Consider the following 20625-nt stretch of genomic DNA (forward strand, 5'->3'; position numbering starts at 1 on the left):
GCATGGCCTCCTCTGGACCGCCTTTCTCTCTTCCTGACTTCTAGGGCTGGTAAGTCTAGGAGGAGAGACTTAAATGTGTGACACTGGGACATTAGCATAAACCCCAGAAAGTCTGCGCCGCTGGTAGTTCCTATTAGGATTGGGGGGTTGAGGGGGAGGCGGATCACAACTGAAATCCTTCCGGTTGTACCCGGGCTTTTGCAGATGCTGGCGAGAAAGCCTGAAAATTGGGGGCATGGCCCCCTCTGGTGGAGAAAAGCGGGAACTGCGGGAGCCCCCTAGCATCCTGATTCTCGGAAACAATGATCCTCCCCAGAACCCTGAAGTGACTGAGACCAGCTCCGCGAACGTCTTGAAACAGGCGGACTACTGCTCTGATGGCAAGTAGCCTTAAGAAACGGGCGGACTATTGCTCTGGTGGCAAATAGCAACGGTTTATTTCTTAAGCACAACTTTTATACATTTCTAAAGTAGCATATTTCTGGCTTGGCGCGTAGCATTAGTTACTCATTAATATTACCAATAACGAACTTGGTTCCCATACCTATTAGACCAAACACGTTCTGGGAATCAGTCAAGGGAAAAAATTTCACGAACAAGAAAGAAGATAACTATAAGCCTTCCCTCTCCTTGAACCAATAACTGTTTAACTTTATCAAGGAGTTCACAAGGGATTACTGCCAAGACTTCTGGGAGCAGAGCCAGAGCCGCCCAACCCTTCCAGGAGGGGCACCCCTTGAGCTCTTCCCCAAAATCCTTAGTTAACCCTTTCAGGCCGATACTAAGTAGCAGTTCTCCTCACTGAAGCGTCCGGGCAACCAAAATAATTGTGTGAAATATATTTCTTTTGCTAAAAGTCACTGGGGTTTTTTGTTTGTTTGGGTTTTTCAAGACAGGGTCTCTCTGTGTAGCCTTGGCTGTCCTGGACTCACTTTGTAGACCAGGCTGGCCTCGGACTCACAGAGATCCGCCTGCCTCTGCCTCCCGAGTGCTGGGATTAAAGGCGTGTACCACCACCGCCCCGCCGTGGACTGAAATTCTTTTATGCTGTGTTGACCCTGAGATGGTTTGGTGCCCTGTGTTATTCAGATGCTGATTTCTGTGTCCAGAGAGGCCGTGGGCATAGTCATCATTGAAGCATCTCCTGTCTCCATGTTGTGTTTTTTTTTTAAATGTTTTCCATCATCTCTGATTGGTTAGTAAACTGCTGAACAGCCAATAGCTGGGCAGGAGAGGAGAGGTGAGGCATGACTTCCAATCCCCGTTACAGGGTCCTAAATGCAACAGAGAGAGGAGACGGTCACCAGGAGAAGGAAGGATTCGCCAGGCCATGAGAAGATTCTGATGAGGAAGTCACCATGAGGAGGCGCGCACGAAGCAGGAGCGGCCAGGACAAGTAACGGGTTAGCAAGTAATGAAGGCACTTGGCTGGGAAGTAGGCCAGGTCAGTATAATTGGGTTAGAATAGCTCAGTATCTGCTCAGCTATAGTGCTTAAAGCTTATTAATAAATGTAATGGGTTCTCTGTGTCATTATTTGAGAGCTAGAGCAGGTGTAGAAAAGCCCATAAAATGTTTTCATTTGTTTGTTTTTTGGTTTGTTTTTCGGTTTTTTTCAAGACAGGGTTTCTCTGTGTAGCCCTGGCTGTCCTGAACTCACTGTGTAGGTAGACAAGGCTGGCCTCAAACTCACAGCGATCCACCTGCCTCTGCCTCCTGAGTGCTGGGACTAAAGGCGTGCGCCACCACACCCGGCCTTGGGATTTTTTTTGTTTGTATGCGTGTGAGTGTTTTGCCTGCCAAGTATGTAGGTACACCACAGAGTTGTATAGCCGGTGCCCATGGAGTTGAAGAGGACATTGGATCCCCTAGAACTGGGGTTTCCAATGGTTATGAGCTGCCACGTGGGCGCTGGGTCCTCTGCAAGGGCAGCAACTGCCACTGAGCCGTCTCCCAATGGGCAAAATGTTTAATCTGGCTAAGAAGTCTTCACCCCCCCACTGGAACTTTCATCCTCGCAGCATTGGGATGTCAGGGAAACCTTTTAAACAGATTGCCTGAGTTACTGAGAGTGAGGGTAGGAGCACTCCCTAGAAAATACCTGCATGGTGTGGGGTGGGGCAGGGAGCCAGTTCCTCCTCTCAATAAAGAGGAAGGAAGCTTACAGACTATCATGTACATTTCCAATATGTTGGGAAAGGTGCCCCAAATGCTAAAATGAGCTGTCCCCTCCCCTCTTCTTGTACCAGCTCCCGAGAGAGCTGTGCTCTATGGCAGAGGAGATCCAGTGTGTGTTTTTTTGTAGGAGACAGGGTCTTTTGTAGCTCAGACTGGCCTCAAACTCCCTACACAGCCAAGGATGACCTTGACTTTGTGAGCTTCCTGTGGCTTTGTGATTACAGGCATGCATGTGATTGCATGACCTGGTTTATGTGCTGCCGGATATAATGTAGAAATGTATTGGTACTTTTTTACAAAAGGCTGCAGTGCCTGTATGAAACCCAGGGCCTTGGACAAGACAGGCAGAGGCTCTACCACTGAGCCACACCCCCAGCCCCTCACTGGGGGATTCTAGGCAGGGGCTCTACCACTGAGCCACACCCCACGTGCTGGTATTACAGACATACAGTACCACTTTAGGCTGTTTTGTTTGTTTTTCAAAACAGGGTCTCTCTGTGTAGCCTTGGCTGTCCTGGACTCGCTTTGTAGACCAGGCTGGCCTCGAACTCACAGCAATCCACCTGCCTCTGTTTCCCAAGTGCTAGGATTATAGGCGTGCGCCACCACTGCCCAGCTTAGGCTGTTTTTCCACTGAAGTGTTTTTCTATTATGGTTGAGGCTCTGGGTTCAACACCTAGAAGCATAAAAACAAAGGGAAACCAAAAAAATTTTTGGAGTGTTGTGCGTCCCGGCACCTACAGCCGGCTTCTAATCCTCTTTCTTCTTCTTCTTCTTCTTCTTCTTCTTCTTCTTCTTCTTCTTCTTCTTCTTCTTCTTCTTTTTTCTTTCTTTTTTTTTTTTTTTCCCGAGGCAGGGTCTCTCTGTGTAGCCTTAGCTGTCCTGGACTCGCTTTGTAGACCAGGCTGGCCTCGAACTCACAGCAATCCACCTGCCTCTGCCTCCCGAGTGCTGGGATTAAAGACATGCATCACTGCCACTGCTGCCGCCGCCACCGCCGCCGCCACCCGGCTGCTTCTAATCTTCTTTAACTCCAGCTACAGGGTGTTGCTGTTGCATGCACCAACCCACAAATAGAAATACACACAAACAGGCACATACATATAACCTAAATTTTTAAAGAATTAATTGCTAGGTGTGGCGGTGTACACCTTTAATTCCAACACGTGGGAAGCAGAGGCAGGCAGATCTCTGTGAGTTCAAGGGTATACACATTAGTGAGTTCATGGACAGCCAGCGCTACATAGAAAGACCCTGTCTCAAAAAAAAAATAAAAAATAAAAATAAAAATAAAAATTATGCCAGGTGTGGTGGTGCCTTTAATCCCAGCACTGGAGAGGCAGAGGCAGGGGGATCTCTGTGAGTCTGAGGCCAGCCTGGTCTATAAAGTCAATTCAGGTGAGCCAGAGCTACACAGAGAAACCTGTCTCAACAAAACAAAACAAAAAAAAAAAATTTTTTTTTTTTAATTAGCTTGATCTACATACCCAGTCCCAAGCTAGTCAGGGCTACATAATGAGAACTTGTGTCCCCAAAACCATAATTACTTGTTATTAAATTTTTCAAATGTCTGCTGACAACTGTGTGTGATGGCCTGTTATTTTGTGTTTGGCTTTTAGACCATTACCTCCTCACATAATAGTAGTTGCATATCGTGTGAGACAAGGATTCTACTGTGTTTCTGAATGGCTGGCCCTTGGCCTGGGCACCATTTATTATACAATTTACTCTGGTTTTAACTTTCTGCCCATCTACTTATTATCCAGGGTGACCTTGGGACTAGACAGCTGTTTTGTTTGTTTTTTTTTTTTTAACATAACCACTTCCTTCTTGAAATGTTTGCTTCCTTTAGCTTTTGTCCTGGATTTCCTTCTGTGGTGTCTGTCTCTCTGTCCCTGTCTCTCTCTGACTCCTTCTCCCTTCCCTCCCTCCTTCCCCCAACCCCCCAAATCCCCTTCCCCAGAGGCAGAAAGATCAGGAGTTCAGGGTCAGCCTCAACTAGGTTGGGATGCCTAAGATTCTGCCTCAAAAACAAATAACAAAACTGCTGGGCACAGTCCTTTGACCCCAGCACGGGAGCAAGAGGCAGGCTGATCTCTGTGAGTTCGAGATCAACACAGTTTCTGGAGAGAGAGGCCGCGGGAAACCAGGGCTACACAGCGATCAACGGCCCCAAACAGCCAGGGGCAATAAAGCTCCTCAGAAGCAGACTTGCAGTCCTCTGTCCGTTTGCACGCGCACGCGCACGCGCACACGCTGTGAGCCCTGCCCCACACTGTCTCTGCGTCCCAGGAGACTCCCTTTAGATTCTTTCCGTTTCTGGGCTCAAGGTGTTATTGCTCAAGGTCGTCCTGGCTAATAAGAGGGCTTTTCAGGGCCCTGATTAACTTCCCCTCTGGCAACCGGAAAACAGGCCCAGCCCACCAGCACTCAGCATGTGTCCCAACCCACACAGCTCCACCAAGCAGGTCCCCGCTGCCCTTACCTGAGTCCAGGCTTCTGCGCATCGTCCCGCCTGCTACTACTCCCTAGGGCATACCACCCCACACCAGCAGATCCAACAGTGGAAGAGCACCATCCCCCTAATACACGAGCCGGGAGTCTGAGCCCTTCTTTACTGGCTCTCGCTCCCACTCTTGTATCCAGCAGCCCAGATGACGCTCGGGCACATTAAGGGTACTCCACAGTCAGTGGGTGATTGGATGGGTGTACAGTCTACTGCCGCGTCATGTGGCTCTTCCCTGCTTTTTTTTTTTCCCCCTTTGTGGGCTGTGTGTCTGTGTCTGTGTCGCACATGAGTGCATGTGATTAAGAGACCAGAAGAGAGTGACGGCTCCCCTGGAGCTGGAATTACCTGCTGTTGTGAGCAGCTGCCGTGGGTACTGGAAGCAGAAGCAGAAAGTCCTCTGCAAGAGCAGCCAGTGCCCCTTTTAACATCATCTTACTCATGGGCTCATGGGCCACCTTCTGTTAATGTTTCTATTCCCTCCACCTTGCCCCGCCTCCTCCTCCACGCTCTTCTTCTTCTTCTTCTTCTTCTTCTTCTTCTTCTTCTTCTTCTTCTTCTTCTTCTTCTTCTTTTCTCTCTCTCTCTCTCTCTCTCTCTCTCTCTCTCTCTGCCTCCCTTTCCCACTTCCTCCTTCCCTCTCCCTCTCTGCCTGCCTGCCTGCCTGTGTCTGTCTGTCTGTCTGTCTGTCTGTCTGTCTGTCTCTCTCTCTCTCTCTCTCTCTCTCTCTCTCTCTCTCTCTCTCTCTCTCATCCCCTGCCCCCCAGTGGCCTCCCAGTATGTATTATTCTGGCCCTGTAAGACCAAAGCTTAGATGTGACCAGGCCTTTTCTGAGTGGCATCATCCACATTGATACTGTTCTTCAGTCACTTATCAGACCCTTACAGTGAATTCCTGACAGCATGTGCTTCCCTTATTCCAGCTGTGTCTGGTCACCCCTCACCCCAGGTGTGTCCGGTCACCTGCAAAACCCTGACCTTCTTGCTCCACCTGAACACGCTGAGCATATATATGGCCTATTCTGCTCCCGTGGGGACCCTATAGAAGTGCCAAAGAGAAGAATCTCGGGAAACCAGAAACTTGGAACCTTACCTTTAAGATTACAAAGCAGAACTTAGGGCGTGTCTCAGTGGTAGAGCCCCTGCCTAGAATCCCCCAGTGAGGGGCTGGGGTGTGGCTCAGTGGTAGAACCCCTGCCTAGAATCCCCCAGTGAGAGGCTGGAGGTGTGGGTCATTTTTTAAAAGTATTTACCTTCCCTGCACAGGTCCTGAGTTCCATCTGGAGCACGACAAAAAAAAAAAAAAATTTTACTTCTGAGGAGAGCAAACAGAGTTATTAAAGAAAGCTCAGATCCCTGGAGAGTGAGATCCCTGGAGAGTGAGAGAGGCTCCCCAGGAGGAACGCCCAAAACCATTTAAAGTGAAAGCGAAGAGAACAAGGCAGGCAGGTAGTCTCCCCTGATGGGAACAGAAGCCTGAGCAGGATAGAATCCCCTGGAAAGCTCACCATGTGACCTGAATGAAGGTCACAGTTTACAGTCGTGGGGCCCTCTGCATTCATAGTCACTTCTCTCCAGAACAGAACTGCTATGGTCACCCACACCACAGACTGGAGCTGACCTGAGTCATGGTGACACGGCCATGACATTGTGTGCCGGATATCCAAGGGCCAAAACCCAATCCATTTGTGTCATTCTTGATCAACTCTGGGGCCCAGAAACCTTGTTAATGGTCTCCATACCTCAGTGGGAGAATTGGGCACAGAGAGGGTAAGTTGTCAGTGTGGGCTCACACAGTAGCAACTTCCGGTCTCCAAGCCTGTTTTCCTCAGCTGTGAAACAGGCATCCACATGTTGCACATGTTCAGACTTGGGTCGGAGGGGATCTGCAGGTGGGCGTGGGTGGCCGTGCACATCTGTAACTTCAGCACCAGTATCAGGGATGTGGCAATGAGGATTGAGAGGTGAATGTCATCTCTGGCTCAATTGCGAGTTCAAAGCCATCCTGAGCTACAGGAGACTCTTACGCAAACACACATTTTAAAAAGGAACCTTTGTTAGCCCCACCTTCAGGAAGTTTGTGCCAAAGCCCAGGGCCCCTCACCGTGCAAGTTCCTGGTAGGGTTACACAATGCCCTCACTGAGATCCAAGCCTTGGAAATTCCAGAAAACGACAGAGACACATGCCCCCCTCCCTGATGAGGAAGCTTCTCTCGACACCTATCCCACACCGAGCAAAGGCATCACTGTTCCACCCTTGTCAAAGGAGGAAGCTGGGTCTGAGTGCTCTGGGACAATGGCTGGAAAGCCCCACCCAGATATGAAGCAAGCCCTTCCCCCCCACCCCCAGCCCCTGCCAGCCCAGAAGATAAAAGTCCAGGAAGCTAGGGCCTGATTCATATGCCCGCCCTGACAGCCTTGTCCATCATGTCCAACGTGTTGTTTGCCTGGGCTCTCCTTGCCCTCGTGGGCCTGACAGCCTCCTGTAGTTTCGTCATACCCCGCAATGAGTGGAAGGCCCAGGCATCTGGCTGTTCCACGCCGCTACAGCACCCGGTCCGTTATGTGGTGATCTCACACACAGCAGGCAGCTTCTGCGACAGCCCGTCCTCCTGTGAACAGCAGGCCCGCAACGTGCAGCATTACCACAAGAACATTCTAGGCTGGTGCGATGTGGGCTACAAGTGAGTACCCAGTGGTCGGGAGGTTGGCTACGCCTCCTCTCAAGCCTCCTGGTGCTGGATCTGGTGTGCCCCTTGGGCGCTGGGGCTTTCTCCTCTGTGAGAAGGGACAGGCTTTGCTTCACAGGTAACAAGGTGCCCCCCCATCCCATACTTTTCTAAAGGCCCAGATCTTGCCAGGACAATACGAGGCTAACTGAGCCTTACACCAAGTCCTGGCATCAGTGGGCGTTACTGCTGCCTGAGATGCAAGGCAGAGTAACTGCACGGGTGTAATGGATGCTAGGGGCTCGGTTTTTTTCTGTGCAAAGGCCCACAGGATTATGGCCTCTAATTCCAAATACCAGGAAACTGGCTAGCATATGGCAGGAGCCCCAAATCTGTGGGCTAACGTCTCCCGTGTGCCAGAGTTCCAGATAGGGGACATTGCTTGGAACACATCCCTGTAGCCCTGGGTACATAGAGACAGAAGAGGATGGGTCCCTGGTGGAAGACGAACCCACAGGAAAAGAACTTCTAGGTGGCTCAGCAAGTCCAACAGCCCAAGTTCTAACCCGGGTAGGAGAGAACTGATGACAGATGGACTGACTGTTGCCCTGACACCCACACGTGCGTCACACATGTTTTAACGGAGAGAGAAAAAGGCTGGCTGCACTAGGCATGGTATCAAAGCCAGTAATCCCAGCAGCTGGGGGTAAGGTATAGCACAGAGGCAAGTGATTTAATCAAAGTGGGGGCAGGGCCACGGGACAAGACCCAAAGGTCACGGTAAGGACTGAGGTCAAAGAGTACCCATATAAGGTTCTGGAAGGGGATACATGGTGGGGGTGGGGGCAATAGACTGGCCCAGGTGTTAGAAAGCTCCCTCTGGCTGACCACAAGGAAGCTGGGGGGGGGGGGATGGGGAGGCTGCTTGGATGGACACCAAGGGACACAGCCATCTGTCACACCTGCTTCTTTTCAGTGTCACAGGCTGGGCCTGTTTCCAAAGAAAACATTTGAACCCTATGACTTCTTAGACTTTTGAGTTGTGAGCCTAGCCTTTAACAGCTGAGCCATCTCTCCAGCCCGAACCCTGTGACTTCTAAGGCTGAACCTAAGAGCCAAATCACCTGCAGAATATACTGGAAATGCTGGTTCCCAGTCCTCCTGACTGCTCTGCCGACCACCAGCAGGTCAGAAGCCTGGAGGGTGTCCTCAGGCCTTTCTACCCAGGATTTTAGTTGTTCTAAGGCTCCAACATCAAAGGTGCTCCACAGGTTTGAAGTGGGGAAGACTTCACGGGGGCCACACACAGCCTTACAGAGAAGCAAAATCACATTCTGAGCCCCACTTTCCTAGCCTGTAAGTGAAGGTTTGGGTTTGGGGGGGGGGTGTTTAGAGATATCCCAGGAAGATCACACAGCGTCTCCACCCCAGGCCAGGCGCTGTGAATGCTAGGGAATCACAATGCAATGGAGATGCTGGAGTCAGCCAATGGCGCCCCCTCTACCCTTGCTGATGGTCAATATGGGATCTCCGTAAAGTGACAGGGCTTTTGTTCCTGTGCCGGAGACAGGCTCTGCCTCACACACAATAAAATGTCCCCTAGTCTTCTGTAAGAGACTCCTGGATAAAGGCTCACGGCTTGCCAGGAAACCAGGTCCCCATCTTGATCCAGCCTCCTCTGAGGCAGGCTGGCTTGAGTGGCAGACAGGGGCTTGGGTTCCAAGGTCCAGCATCCTCTGCCTCATCAGCATCTCAGAGCTGAATCCTTCATCGTCCAACTCCAGGCTGTTGATCCAGCTCCAAGGTGGCCCCAGGAGGCGGGGATGGAGGGTTTCTCTCAGTTGAGACTTGGTCTACTACTGTGCTAGGATTGGAAACTTCCAAAGAGAGAGGTGTAGCCTCGACCCTTGAGTCCCATGGTCCTGTTGCCTGAGAGGACCTCAAGAGTCAAGGCAGAGCCAGGAGGCGGTGGCGCACACCTTTAATCCTAGCACTTGGGAGGCAGAGGCAGGCGGATCAATGTGAGTTCGAGGCCAGCCTGGTCTACAAAGTGAGTCCAGGACAGCCAAGGCTACACAGAGAAACCCTGTCTCAAAAAAACAAAACATTAAAAACAAAAATCTCTGAGTTCCAGGCTAACCTGGTACCGAACAAGTTCCAAGTAAAGAAAAGCTTAGGTACAGGCGTGGTACTCCACGTCTCTAATCCCAGTCCTCAGGAGACAGAGGCATGCAGATCTCTGGGTTCTGGTCAGGCAGCTCGGTCAAGTCGGTGAGTTGGGAGGCAGAGGAGTGCAGTTCTGTTTGTGGTGGTCCAGTTCGTGGAATCGGAGGCAGTTTTACAGAGAGAGGTGGGAGAGAGAACAGGCTAGACGCAGGTGAAGACAGGCGAGCCAGAGAATGAGAAGGAGCCAGAAGATTAGAACAGATTGCTTGAGTTAGTTTGAGGCCAAGGAAAGCAATTCAGAGAAGCTGAAAGCCAGTTTGAACAAGCCAGCTAGGAGAGGAGTTTGAGCCAGAACAGCTGAGTTGAACCAGACAGACAGCGCTTAGTAAGACTGCGCTTATTCAGCAGTAAGTCTCAGAGGCTGAAAGCATTCTAGGCCTAGATAAGATTGTATGGAGGCTAGAAGCTTCCAGGCCTAGGCCTAGGTTAGCAGACGGAGGCAGTGAGCCTCCCAGACAATTACGACAGGCGAATGACAGCTCCTTTTACACAAACTTCTTTGAACACTCTTTTATACGTGTTTATTTGGCTGGGGGGCAGGCACATGGCATGAGGCTTGTGTGGAAGTCAGAAGGCAACAGGGCAGGAGTCAGTCCTGGTGACAGATCTCACCTGTGAGGTTTGGCAAAGGGCCTTTACTGGAGGAGCCATCTCACTGGCCCAAGACTTCCGAGGGGCGGGGCCTCTGAGGCTGCGACTTGGTGGGTCCCTGATTGTCAGCTTTGCCTGTGGGAAGCCGGCAGCAGCACCCACCTCAGGGGCTGGAGAGGGGAGGAAGTGAGTTCCCAGGCATGGGCAGACAAGAGGAAACACTGAATCGCAACCTCACCCACACACAGCGTTTTGTCCTGTGGTTAATTGGGTTTCTGTGTGACCTTGGACTTCTCTGATTCTACAAGAAACGGGTTGGGGGGGGGGGGCGGCTGCTGGGTGCAAAGAGTTTGTGAAGGCTGTTGAAGCCCCGCCCACCTCACCAAGCCCCGCCCCTCCCTCACAGCTTCCTCGTTGGAGATGATGGTCATATCTATGAAGGCCGAGGCTGGAACATCAAGGGTGACCACACAGGGCCCACCTGGAACCCCATATCTATCGGCATCACCTTCATGGGCAACTACATGAGTAAGTACTCAACGTCCTGGGCTGGAGGTGTTGGGGGGAAGGGTGCTACAAGCTCTGCCACCTACAAGCGCATGGCCTCCACTAGGAGCACATGTCCTACACCTCATCTTTTTCTTTGGATAACGGGGCCATTTTGACCCTATGCTGGGAGAGGCTGGTCTGCACTAAATCAGAGGAAAAACAAAAGCCAAGCATAACAGTCCACAGCTGTAATCCCAGCACTCCACGGGTTGAAACAAAAGGATTTTGAGTTTGAGACTTTGTCTCAATTAAATGAACTGCCATAGTGGCTGTGGCTCAGTTGGTCGAGTACCTGGCTCACATACACAAGGCCCTGGATTCAAATCACAGGGTGCACACCTCAATCCCAGCACTGGGAGACAGTGGCAAGCTCAGTTCACGCGGATCCTTCTCGGCCAGCCTGGGCTAGGGATCCTATCTCAAAGCACCTGTTTCATAGGTGTTTCATAGGTGACAGCTATTTGTGTGGACAAGACCCAGGGGCCTGGGAGCAGACAAACGCCGGGGCCAAGAAGCAGTCATGGCAGGCAATGCTTGCTAAGGGTCTCCCTAGGTGCTAGGCTCCCTCCCGTGATCTCCCACAGCCCTAGGGGTAGGAGCCTGACTTTCTTCTCATGGCTGAGGAAACTGAGGCAGAGGGCCGTTTAGCCACACCCCTCTCTGCCCTTCAAAAAAGCCCCACTCTGACTTCCTGTATCTTGCCCCTCGCCTTGCAGACCGAGTACCTACAAAGCGGGCCCTCCGTGCTGCCCTCAATCTTCTGGAATGTGGGGTGTCTCAGGGCTTCCTGAGATCCAACTATGAAGTCAAAGGACACAGGGACGTGCAGAGCACACTCTCTCCAGGTGACCAGCTCTATGAAATCATCCAAGGCTGGCCACACTACCGCGAGTGAGACCTTGACACCCTGCAGCGCCACCCGCCTGAAATCCCTCCTGCCACCTGCTCCTGTCCCCTCCCCATCTATCTTCCCAGCGGCCCCGCCAATAAAGCTGCAACAGCAACCATTCCCCTGCGTGGCTCCGGCCACAGCACCCTTTCTTTGTCTCTCCCACATTGCTCCATCCTTATTGGTAAGAACCCAGAGGCCCAATGCTGAACCACAACCCCGGAGACCCTGGCTCAGGAGCAACACCACAGCTTAGAACCGAGAGGTCTCAGTCCAGAACCCAGACACCTCGGCGAGAGAGCAGGGATCAGCACCAAGCAGGCTCCAGTGTCACCCACCACAGCTCAAAAGAGCCAGGCAATGTGGCCCGTGCTGCAAGGCGCCACTGTCCTGCCATATAGCCAGGCACATGCACCCTTGCTTGGACCCCTCTGGAGACACACAGCTCACTACTGCCCACCTGCCTTCGGGTCATAGTCAGGCCAGACACACTTTCAGGTCCCAATTATCAACCCTGTCCTCACTTCTGCGCACTCCATTCCTACCCTTGAGTTATAAGCTAAGTGAATATTCCAGAACTGCCACATTTATTTACAAAATACACATATCCTCTTCCCCTAGAATGCTCTACTGGGGGAGAGGAGGGAGTCAGGGCCTCACACACCTGAGACGCCAGAAGTACCAGGAAGTGTGGAGCATGGGAGGGGCGCTGCCTCCACACCAGACCCACTAATGGTAGAACGGGAAATCCGGGTACCAGCTCTCAGGGTCATGATCGTGTGTCCAGCCGGTTCATGTATTCTTGCAACGCCTTCAGGCGGGCGTCTATCTCTGCCATGTCAGCTCCCTGGTAGTCGGAGCTGTACTCTGTGAAAGCAGAGGTAGGTGTGGGGACCATGAGGGGCCTGAAGCAGCAAGGACCCATGAACTGCCCTGGTTATCACCCCCAAAGGGTTCTGGGATGAGGGAGGGAGGGGACAGGGGAGAGAGAGAGATGGGACCCAGAGCTCACTCACCCTTGATGGGCACCCAGCCCCCAGAACTGGCCAGGTGTCTCTGATGATTGTTGCAGTCTCGAGTGGTAGACTTCTGGTAACAAGAGAGGCAGGGAAGGGGTCAGGAAACCTGCTTCTATTCCCATCCCCCATGTTCCATGGGGAATTCCAAATCTGGGGTCTACAGGCTACCACTGTCAAGAGCCTCCTTCTGACACAAGACCCCTCCGAAGGGTGAATTGGCAAAGCCTGAGGCACAGAGAGCCTAACCGAGCACCCTTAGTCACAACGCTGGGAAGAGGCACCAAGTTTGAAGACCTGGACCCATGAGGCAAAATCTTTTTTTCTTGTTGACGTAAGAGTTCACGTAGCCCAGGCTGGCCTCAAACTCACTCTGTAGCCAAGGCTGGTTTTCAACTTTGGATCCTCCTGCCTCCACCTCCTGGGTTGACAGGCCTGGCGATGCCACCACACCCTGTTTATATGGAACCCAGGGCCGTGTGCAAGAGAGGCATTCTACCACAACCTCGGTCCAAGCCTTAAAGCAACATACTGTGGCCACTAGATTTTGCCTACCAGCCCCAGGGCCCCCAAACACCCTGCTTTAGGAGTCACTCTTGAGTTTCCTCTACAACCTAATACCCCCCCCCCCCAGAACAAGAGAAGCATAGCATACGGATGATGGTGACTCTCTCCTGTGGTCTAACACTACCCTCCCCATCTTCCCGCCTGGGGATGATCCTCACCGTCTTGGGTCCGCTCCAGGGTGTCGGGCTGGCTGGTTTTCCTCGGCCACGGCAGCGACCACTGGGAAAAGAGGGTAGTCAAGGACTAGAGTGCATCCTTGGTATCTCTCTCCTAATCCACAGCACATCCTTGGTACCTCCCTCCTAACCCACAGTGCATCCTTGGTACCTCTCTCCTAACCCACAGCGCATCTCCTAACCCTCCTAGCCCACTTTATGGCTTTAGGACCTCCAGCCTCCATCGCCTAATTTCTCTGCAAAGGATTGCTTCCACTCTCCCAAAACGCCCTTTCCAGAGTATCCTTCCCTGAGTCCAAGCTTTACCTTCTGGAAACCGACTGGGAGAAATCCTCCAACTCGCTGCAGGAGCTGACCGACGAGCAGTGGCTACGGAAACTGTCCACTAGGGGGAGACGAAGGGCGTGATGCCCGCGGGCCACGTGCCCGCCGCCCGCCCGCCCGCAGCCACACTGCCTCTTTCTCCCAGCCAGTTACCCGAAGAGCTGCGGTTCCGGGAGCGGACGGCGGCGTCCCCTCGGCCTGTCACGGCAGCAGCGGGCCGAGTCTGGTGGGACCATGAGACTGACGGACCATCTCCGCTTCCTCCACTGCCCATTCGGTTCCGCTGCTGCTGCTGCCTAGAAAGCCAGAGACTAGGAGTGTGCACTGAGAACTGACTGCCTGTATGGCAACCTGCCACAGCCAGAGCAGGTGGGTGGCCCGACACATGTCACCTGGGGAGTCCAACTGGTGAGAGTGGGAGAAACAAGGAGTGCACCTAAGGGGTTAGGAGAGCAGAATGAGGGTAAAGAAGGGGGCGGGGCCCCGTGAGGGGGCTGAGTGGGGTTCATAGGGGAACTGGCACAAGGAGAGGAGGCGGGACCAAGGGAGGCAGCAGAGGTAATCCGAGACTCCAGAGGTTAGGTCAGTACCGGGACTGGAGGGAGATGGGATGAAGCAATGAGAGCAAGTGGGAGCACAGAGAAGGTGAGAGTTAACAAGGGTTAGCTGCCGGTTAGTGAGAGAGCTGGGAGGAGGAGGAGGGCGTGAGGTAAGGGCCAGGCGCAAGCGCAGGGGTGGGAAACAGGCTGACTTACTTCATCCTGATCTCTCTCTGCTTCTTCTCCTTTGCTTTCACAAAGGCTGTGGGGTCAAAACGGGGCGCACGACCACCTAGACAGGGTGGGGAGGGAGCTGGTTGGCTCGCACACCTGCACCTGTCGGCGCCAGACCATTCCGTCTCCCCACGGCAGGGCGGAGCAGTCACGGACCTGTGGGTGAGGGCGAGGGGCGTGCAGGCCGGCCGCGACCCCGCGCGCCATGGCCGCTCTCCCGTGATGAGGACCGAGTGGCCGCACGGCCGCGAGACGTGGAGCGCTCCCGGGACGACGAAGCTCGGTCCTCCCGGGCGGGAGCCGGCGGCAGGGTGCGTCTCCTGGGAGCATAGAGTCCGCTGTCAGCTTCCCACCCGCTAGCCCGCCCTGACTCTGGTGCCCGCGTACCTCCTCTGCACCCACCTTCTAGCGCCCCAAGCTCCGGTTCAGCGATCCTTTCTTAGACCCCACCCTCTCCAAGTCCTTTCCTAGAGCCTGCCACTTCCCTACATGTTAACACATCCTAATCTTCACCAGACCCTTCTTTCTGAGATCCCCCTACTCCTACAGCTCCCTGGAAACGGTTTCCACGCCAATAAAGATTGGCAGATAGTGGCCTGATTCTTCTCGCTGGCATCAATCACCGTCAGGCTCCGCCCACACCCAGACCTACCTCCAGGTCCCACCCAACAGCACTTCTTGACGCCCCACTCGTTCATCAGGCCCCACCCACCTCCCCCAAACTTTGCCTGACTCCGCCCCACTTTAGCCCCACCCCCACAGGCCCCGCCTCTCACCCCCTTCTGTACAGGGCTAGCTCGCTGTTGAGCGTCTTCAGCCGGGCACGCAGACTGCGCTCCGACGCCTTCACCTCCTCGAGCTGCGGAGGGAAGCAGGGACCGCCGGCGTCCAGACCAGGCCGAGGCCGCGTGGAGCCCCCTCCCCGCCTCCTCCCCCTCACCTCCTTGGCTAGGCGGCGGCAGTCCTGGCTGCGGCGGCTAGCAGCCCGGCCCCCGAGGCCACGCTCCTGCCGCAGCTCCAGCTCCAGGTCCCGCACCAGCCCGCGCAGCGCCTCGGCCTCCTGGCGCGCCGCCCGCCCGGCCAGGGCCTCCTCTCGGGAGCGGCCCAGCTGCGTCTCCAGCTCGCGCTTCTCGGACGCCAGGCGGCTCACTCTGCAAAAGGCGAGGTGGGGAGTGGGGCGACTGAGCGCCCCGTGTGCCCTGACCCGCTGTTCCACAAGGCCCTCCAGGAAGGAAGACTGTAGTGCCCAGGGAGGGGACGCTGAGGCGACTTCACCTTCCCCGACGCCCCATACAGGCACATCTAGCCCTAGTGACAGTCAGTGTGGGGACATGGCTAAAGATGCCTGCAGCAAGTCTAGCTAACCCTTGCTCCCACCGCCAAGCCTTTCCCAGCCTGATCTATTCGCTAGCCAGAAACAACTTAAGAAAACGCCATATGCGGGCTTTTCTTTCCTGCTGCTTATAAAGAGCAAGAAGCGGAGGTGACCAAGTGTCCATACACAGAACCAGTTGAATCTCCCTGCGCGTGCACAGTATAGTGTGTCACGAAAAGGCATGAGAGAGGGCTGGTTTTCACGGTTTTAAACAGTGCAGAATGTATTTACCAAGTCCCCTTTTATAAAAAGAAATAGGAGAGGCTATAAATTACCTTTGTAGGTTCATAATTTTTTTAAACATGGGATAAGTGAAAAGCTTTCCAATGGAGGAGGGGCTGCCTATGGGGAGGGGAGGAACGAGGAAGGGAGAACAGCTGGAGAAACCGGGACTCTCTGGATGCACCCCTCTGTCCAGCTTTGGCTCTGGAAGTATGAAAACACTTTTCGTAGAGACAAGCTGGCTGAAACACGGGGTTTTAGCAAATACACAGCTTCAGGGCAAAAGAGGCTGCAAAGAAGTCTAACCTTTACTCAGAAGCCTCATTAGTAATTGCATTTGTATTGTTTGGGACAAAGAAAATAATTGTCCAGCCAGTCAGGATGCCACACACCTGTAATCCCTGAACTTGGGAGGCATAAACAGGCAGAGCTCTGTGAGTTCAAGGTGAGCCTGGTCTACAAAGCAAGGCCCAGCCAAGTCTACAGAGAAAAACCCTGTCTCAGAAAGAAAGAAAGAAAGAAAGAAAGAAAGAAAGAAGTAGAAAATAATTGTCACTGCGGCTGAAGAGGTGGCTTAGCACTTAGAGCACTGGCTGCTCCGCCAGAGGACCCAGGTTCAATTCCCAGGACCCACATGGCAACTCATACCTGTCTGTAACTCCAGTTCCAGGGAATCCAACACCTTCATAACAGTGCACATAAATCATTAAAAAAGAAAAAAAAATGTGCTACTATCCTTGGAAACTACAATCTTTAAATGATTTATTTATTTTTATTTTATGTGCACTAATGTCTTGCCTGTGTGCATGTCTGTGTGAAGATGCTGGATTCCCTGGACTGCAGTTAAAGACAGTTGTGAGCCGTCGTGTGGGTGCTGGGAATTGACCCTGTGTCCTCTGGAAGAGCAGCCAATGCTCTTAACTGCTGAACCATTCTCTCCAGCCTCAGAAACTACAATTTTTTTTAGCATTAGAGAAAACCGGGTGTAAAATCAAGGAGAAAGTAAGAAGAGACCATATATTCCCTTTCTAAAAATGTACCTGTCCTCTGGCTCATTCCACTGGACAAAAATTCTAAGTACAATACCAGACCATGCTAACATAACCTCCTGATAAAAGAAACAAAACATTTCGGAAAAATAGTGGTAAAACGCCTGCATAGAAACCACACACACATGGGCTGGAGAGATGGCTCAGAAGTCAAGGGCACCGGCTGCCCTTCTGTCCTGAGTTCAATTGCCAGCAACCATATGGTGGCTCACAACCATCTATAATGTGATCTAGTGCCCTCTTCTGGCCTGCAGGTATACATGCAGATAGAACACTCACATACATAAATAATCTTTTTTTAAAAAAAGAAATAAAAGAAACCATGGCCAGGCATGATGGCACACACCTTTAATCCCAGCACTCAGGAGGCAGAAGCAGGCAGATCGCTGTGAGTTCAAGGCCAGCCTGGTCTATAAAGCAAGTCCAGAATAGCCAAGGCTACACAGAGAAACCCTGTCTCAAAAAACCAAAAAAGAAAAAAAGAAAGAAGAGAAACCACACTGCCACCCCCACTGCTCTGTGAGGCTGGGGGCGTGGCTCAGTGGTAGAGCCCCTGCCTAGAATCGCCCAGTGAGGGGCTGGGGGCGTGCCTCAGTGGTAGAGCCCCTGCCTAGAATCCCCCAGTGAGGGACTGGGGGCGTGGCTCAGTGGTAGAGCCCCTGCCTAGAATCCCCCAGTGAGGGGCTGGGGGCGTGGCTCAGTGGTAGAGCCCCTGCCTAGAATCCCCCAGGGAGGGGCTGGGGGCGTGGCTCAGTGGTAGAGCCCCTGCTAGAACCCCCCAGTGAGGGGCTGGGGGCGTGGCTCAGTGGTAGAGCCCCTGCCTAGAATCCCCCAGGGAGGGGCTGGGGGCGTGGCTCAGTGGTAGAGCCCCTGCCTAGAATAGCCCAGTGAGGGGCTGGGGGCGTGGCTCAGTGGTAGAGCCCCTGCTAGAACCCCCCAGTGAGGGGCTGGGGGCGTGGCTCAGTGGTAGAGCCCCTGCCTAGAATCCCCCAGTGAGGGGCTGGGGGCGTGGCTCAGTGGTAGAGCCCCTGCCTAGAATCCCCCAGGGAGGGGCTGGGGGCGTGGCTCAGTGGTAGAGCCCCTGCTAGAACCCCCCAGTGAGGGGCTGGGGGCGTGGCTCAGTGGTAGAGCCCCTGCCTAGAATCCCCCAGTGAGGGGCTGGGGGCGTGCCTCAGTGGTAGAGCCCCTGCCTAGAATCCCCCAGTGAGGGGCTGGGGGCGTGGCTCAGTGGTAGAGCCCCTGCCTAGAATCCCCCAGTGAGGGGCTGGGGGCGTGCCTCAGTGGTAGAACCCCTGCCTAGAATCCCCCAGTGAGGGGCTGGGGGCGTGCCTCAGTGGTAGAGCCCCTGCTAGAATCCCCCAGTGAGGGGCTGGGGGCGTGGCTCAGTGGTAGAGCCCCTGCCTAGAATCCCCCAGTGAGGGGCTGGGGGCGTGCCTCAGTGGTAGAGCCCCTGCTAGAATCCCCCAGTGAGGGGCTGGGGGCGTGCCTCAGTGGTAGAGCCCCTGCTAGAATCCCCCAGCTCTGGGTCCTTATGTCTGGCACTTAAAAAAAAAACAAAAACAGAAAAGGTTAGTGGGGCTCTACCACAAGGATATAGAAGCCAGCATGAACAGTTCCATCTAACCAAAGACAACACCGAATGAAAATAAAATCCACTGCAGTGAATGGATTAGATCATGTCTGTGAGCTGAATACTGGCCCCCACATACCCAAAGATACCCGTGGCCTTCTCTGGAACCTGTGAACGTTCCACTATTTGGCAAAAAGTGACTTTTACAGACGTGATGTGGGACTGTGAGGTCAGGGTTCTCTCAAGGATGAATTATCCGGGCGGATCACAACCTGAGCTACTGAGAGACACAGAAGCCAGGAGGGGAATGTGACCTCAGAGGCCCAGAGCAGAGTGCTAGGACACAAACCGAGGAACAGCTGCAGCTCCCCAGTGCTGGAGAGGGAAGAAAGGGAGTCTCCCAAGGGCCTGTGGCAGGACGCGCCACTGCAGTCCCGTGAACACGGTTTCAGACACCGGCCTCCAGAGGGAGACAGAACACACGCCCAGTGGATTTTGATTTTTATCACATTTATTTATTTGTGTGTATGCACACAGGCACATGCTCGTGCCGTGGCATGCATGTGGAAGTCAGAGGGCAACTGGTAGGACTTGGGTCTCCCCCTCCACCACGAGGGTCCCAGAGACTGAACTCAGGGCGGCAGGCTTGGCGGCAAGCACCTTTACAAGGTGAGCCGTCTCACTGAGCCAGTCCAGGGTCTTGTTATTGTTGCTGTTTGGCTTTGATTTTTTGTATTTGGGGTTGGTTTTTTGTTTTTGTTTTTGTTTTGTTTGTTTGTTTGTTTTGTTTTTTTGAGACAGGGTTTCTCTGTGTAATAGCCCTGGCTGTCCTAGAACTTGGTCTGTACACCAGGCTGGCCCCGCCTGTCTCTGCCTCCCCCAAGTGCTAGAATTAAAGGTGTGTGCCACCACGACCAGCAACCTGCTTACTCCAGTGTGTCAAGCTATGAGAGCCAACTAAATGTTCTGTCAGAGGTGGGCAGAAAGGAAGAGTCCACACTGATCACACCTCCCCTGGGAGATATGGAGCTCAGGGACATGCTTCCCGAGGATGCTAATTTACCCCGGCCAACAGTGGCTGCAATGAGATCGTCCCCTCATAAGACACCAGGCTAGCCAACAGTCTCAAGAACTGGCAAAAATGTGGGGGGGCACCCCTTCGATCACAGTGCTTGGGAGGTGGAGGCAGGTGGGGTCTCTGAGGTCAAGGGCAGCCTGGTCTACAGAGCGCGTTCCAACCCTGTTGCAGACAAGGATGGAAGAAGGGGACAAGAGCAAAACATGGCAGGGTACACCTATAATCTCAGCACGTGCGAGGCAGAGGAAGGAGGGTTGCTGAAGGCCCAGAGATAGCCTGGCCTAACTAGCAAACGCATAAAAATAGTTTTGAGTTGTTTGTTTTAAGTGGGTGTACACACACACACACACACACACACACACACACACACACACACACACGGCACTCCTGCATTGCCCCCTCTCCATCACGCCCTTCCCAGCACAAGCCTCTGTAGAGCTGGCTCTTGTCAGTGGCTCTCCGCCTTCTGCCTGGACCACCACCCTGTGGAGTTCCTTGTGGGGAGATGGATGCACTTGGAGCAGAGGGAGGAGGGTCGACAGAGCAAGGTAATCCTGGTCTGTGTGGCAAGCGCCTGTCTCCACAAGGAGGGGGCTGCAGAGTTGAACAGGACACGGAGGCACCACCAGCTCAGAGATTTCAAGGCACCTCTTACCAATTCTGTGGATGGGGGAGGGAGCCACCTTGTGGCCAGTATGGGAGACACACAGAGGGATGTCTTGGATGGAGGATAAGTTCCTCTGCCTGCCAGGGTCCTCCTTCCCATGGGTGGCCCAGCAGCACCCATGGGTCCTGCCACCCTGTGTACTACCACCCCCAAGAGAAGGTCATTTCTTTCTCCCAGCATTGGCACTCAGTCTGGGCCTGC

At 53.5% G+C, this 20625-nt stretch overlaps 2 protein-coding genes across 2 annotated transcripts in view; one reads left to right on the top strand and one right to left on the bottom strand.

Moving 5' to 3' along the window:
• Nucleotides 1-7092: 7092 nt before the first annotated feature.
• Pglyrp1 (peptidoglycan recognition protein 1) lies at nucleotides 7093-11613 on the top strand. The gene is made up of 3 exons (XM_051161908.1): nucleotides 7093-7367; nucleotides 10576-10697; nucleotides 11435-11613. Exons 1-3 carry the CDS (start codon nucleotides 7111-7113, stop codon nucleotides 11611-11613), a joined length of 558 nt encoding a protein of 185 aa, XP_051017865.1. The 5' UTR covers nucleotides 7093-7110.
• A 512-nt stretch (nucleotides 11614-12125) lies between these two features.
• The window catches only part of Ccdc61 (coiled-coil domain containing 61), a 20653-nt gene continuing 12153 nt past the window's right edge, over nucleotides 12126-20625 (bottom strand). Inside the window, exons 6-14 of the mRNA XM_051162484.1 lie at nucleotides 15404-15614; nucleotides 15240-15322; nucleotides 14620-14783; nucleotides 14446-14521; nucleotides 13844-13986; nucleotides 13673-13751; nucleotides 13349-13409; nucleotides 12624-12696; nucleotides 12126-12474 (exon numbers count right to left, since the gene is read on the bottom strand). Coding sequence (XP_051018441.1) covers nucleotides 12377-12474; nucleotides 12624-12696; nucleotides 13349-13409; nucleotides 13673-13751; nucleotides 13844-13986; nucleotides 14446-14521; nucleotides 14620-14783; nucleotides 15240-15322; nucleotides 15404-15614 — 988 coding nt within the window. The 3' untranslated portion in view covers nucleotides 12126-12376. The remainder of the gene's footprint in view (nucleotides 12475-12623; nucleotides 12697-13348; nucleotides 13410-13672; nucleotides 13752-13843; nucleotides 13987-14445; nucleotides 14522-14619; nucleotides 14784-15239; nucleotides 15323-15403; nucleotides 15615-20625) is intronic.

Source organism: Acomys russatus, chromosome 19 (assembly GCF_903995435.1).
Source record: "Acomys russatus chromosome 19, mAcoRus1.1, whole genome shotgun sequence".
Classification (NCBI taxonomy): domain Eukaryota; kingdom Metazoa; phylum Chordata; class Mammalia; order Rodentia; family Muridae; genus Acomys; species Acomys russatus.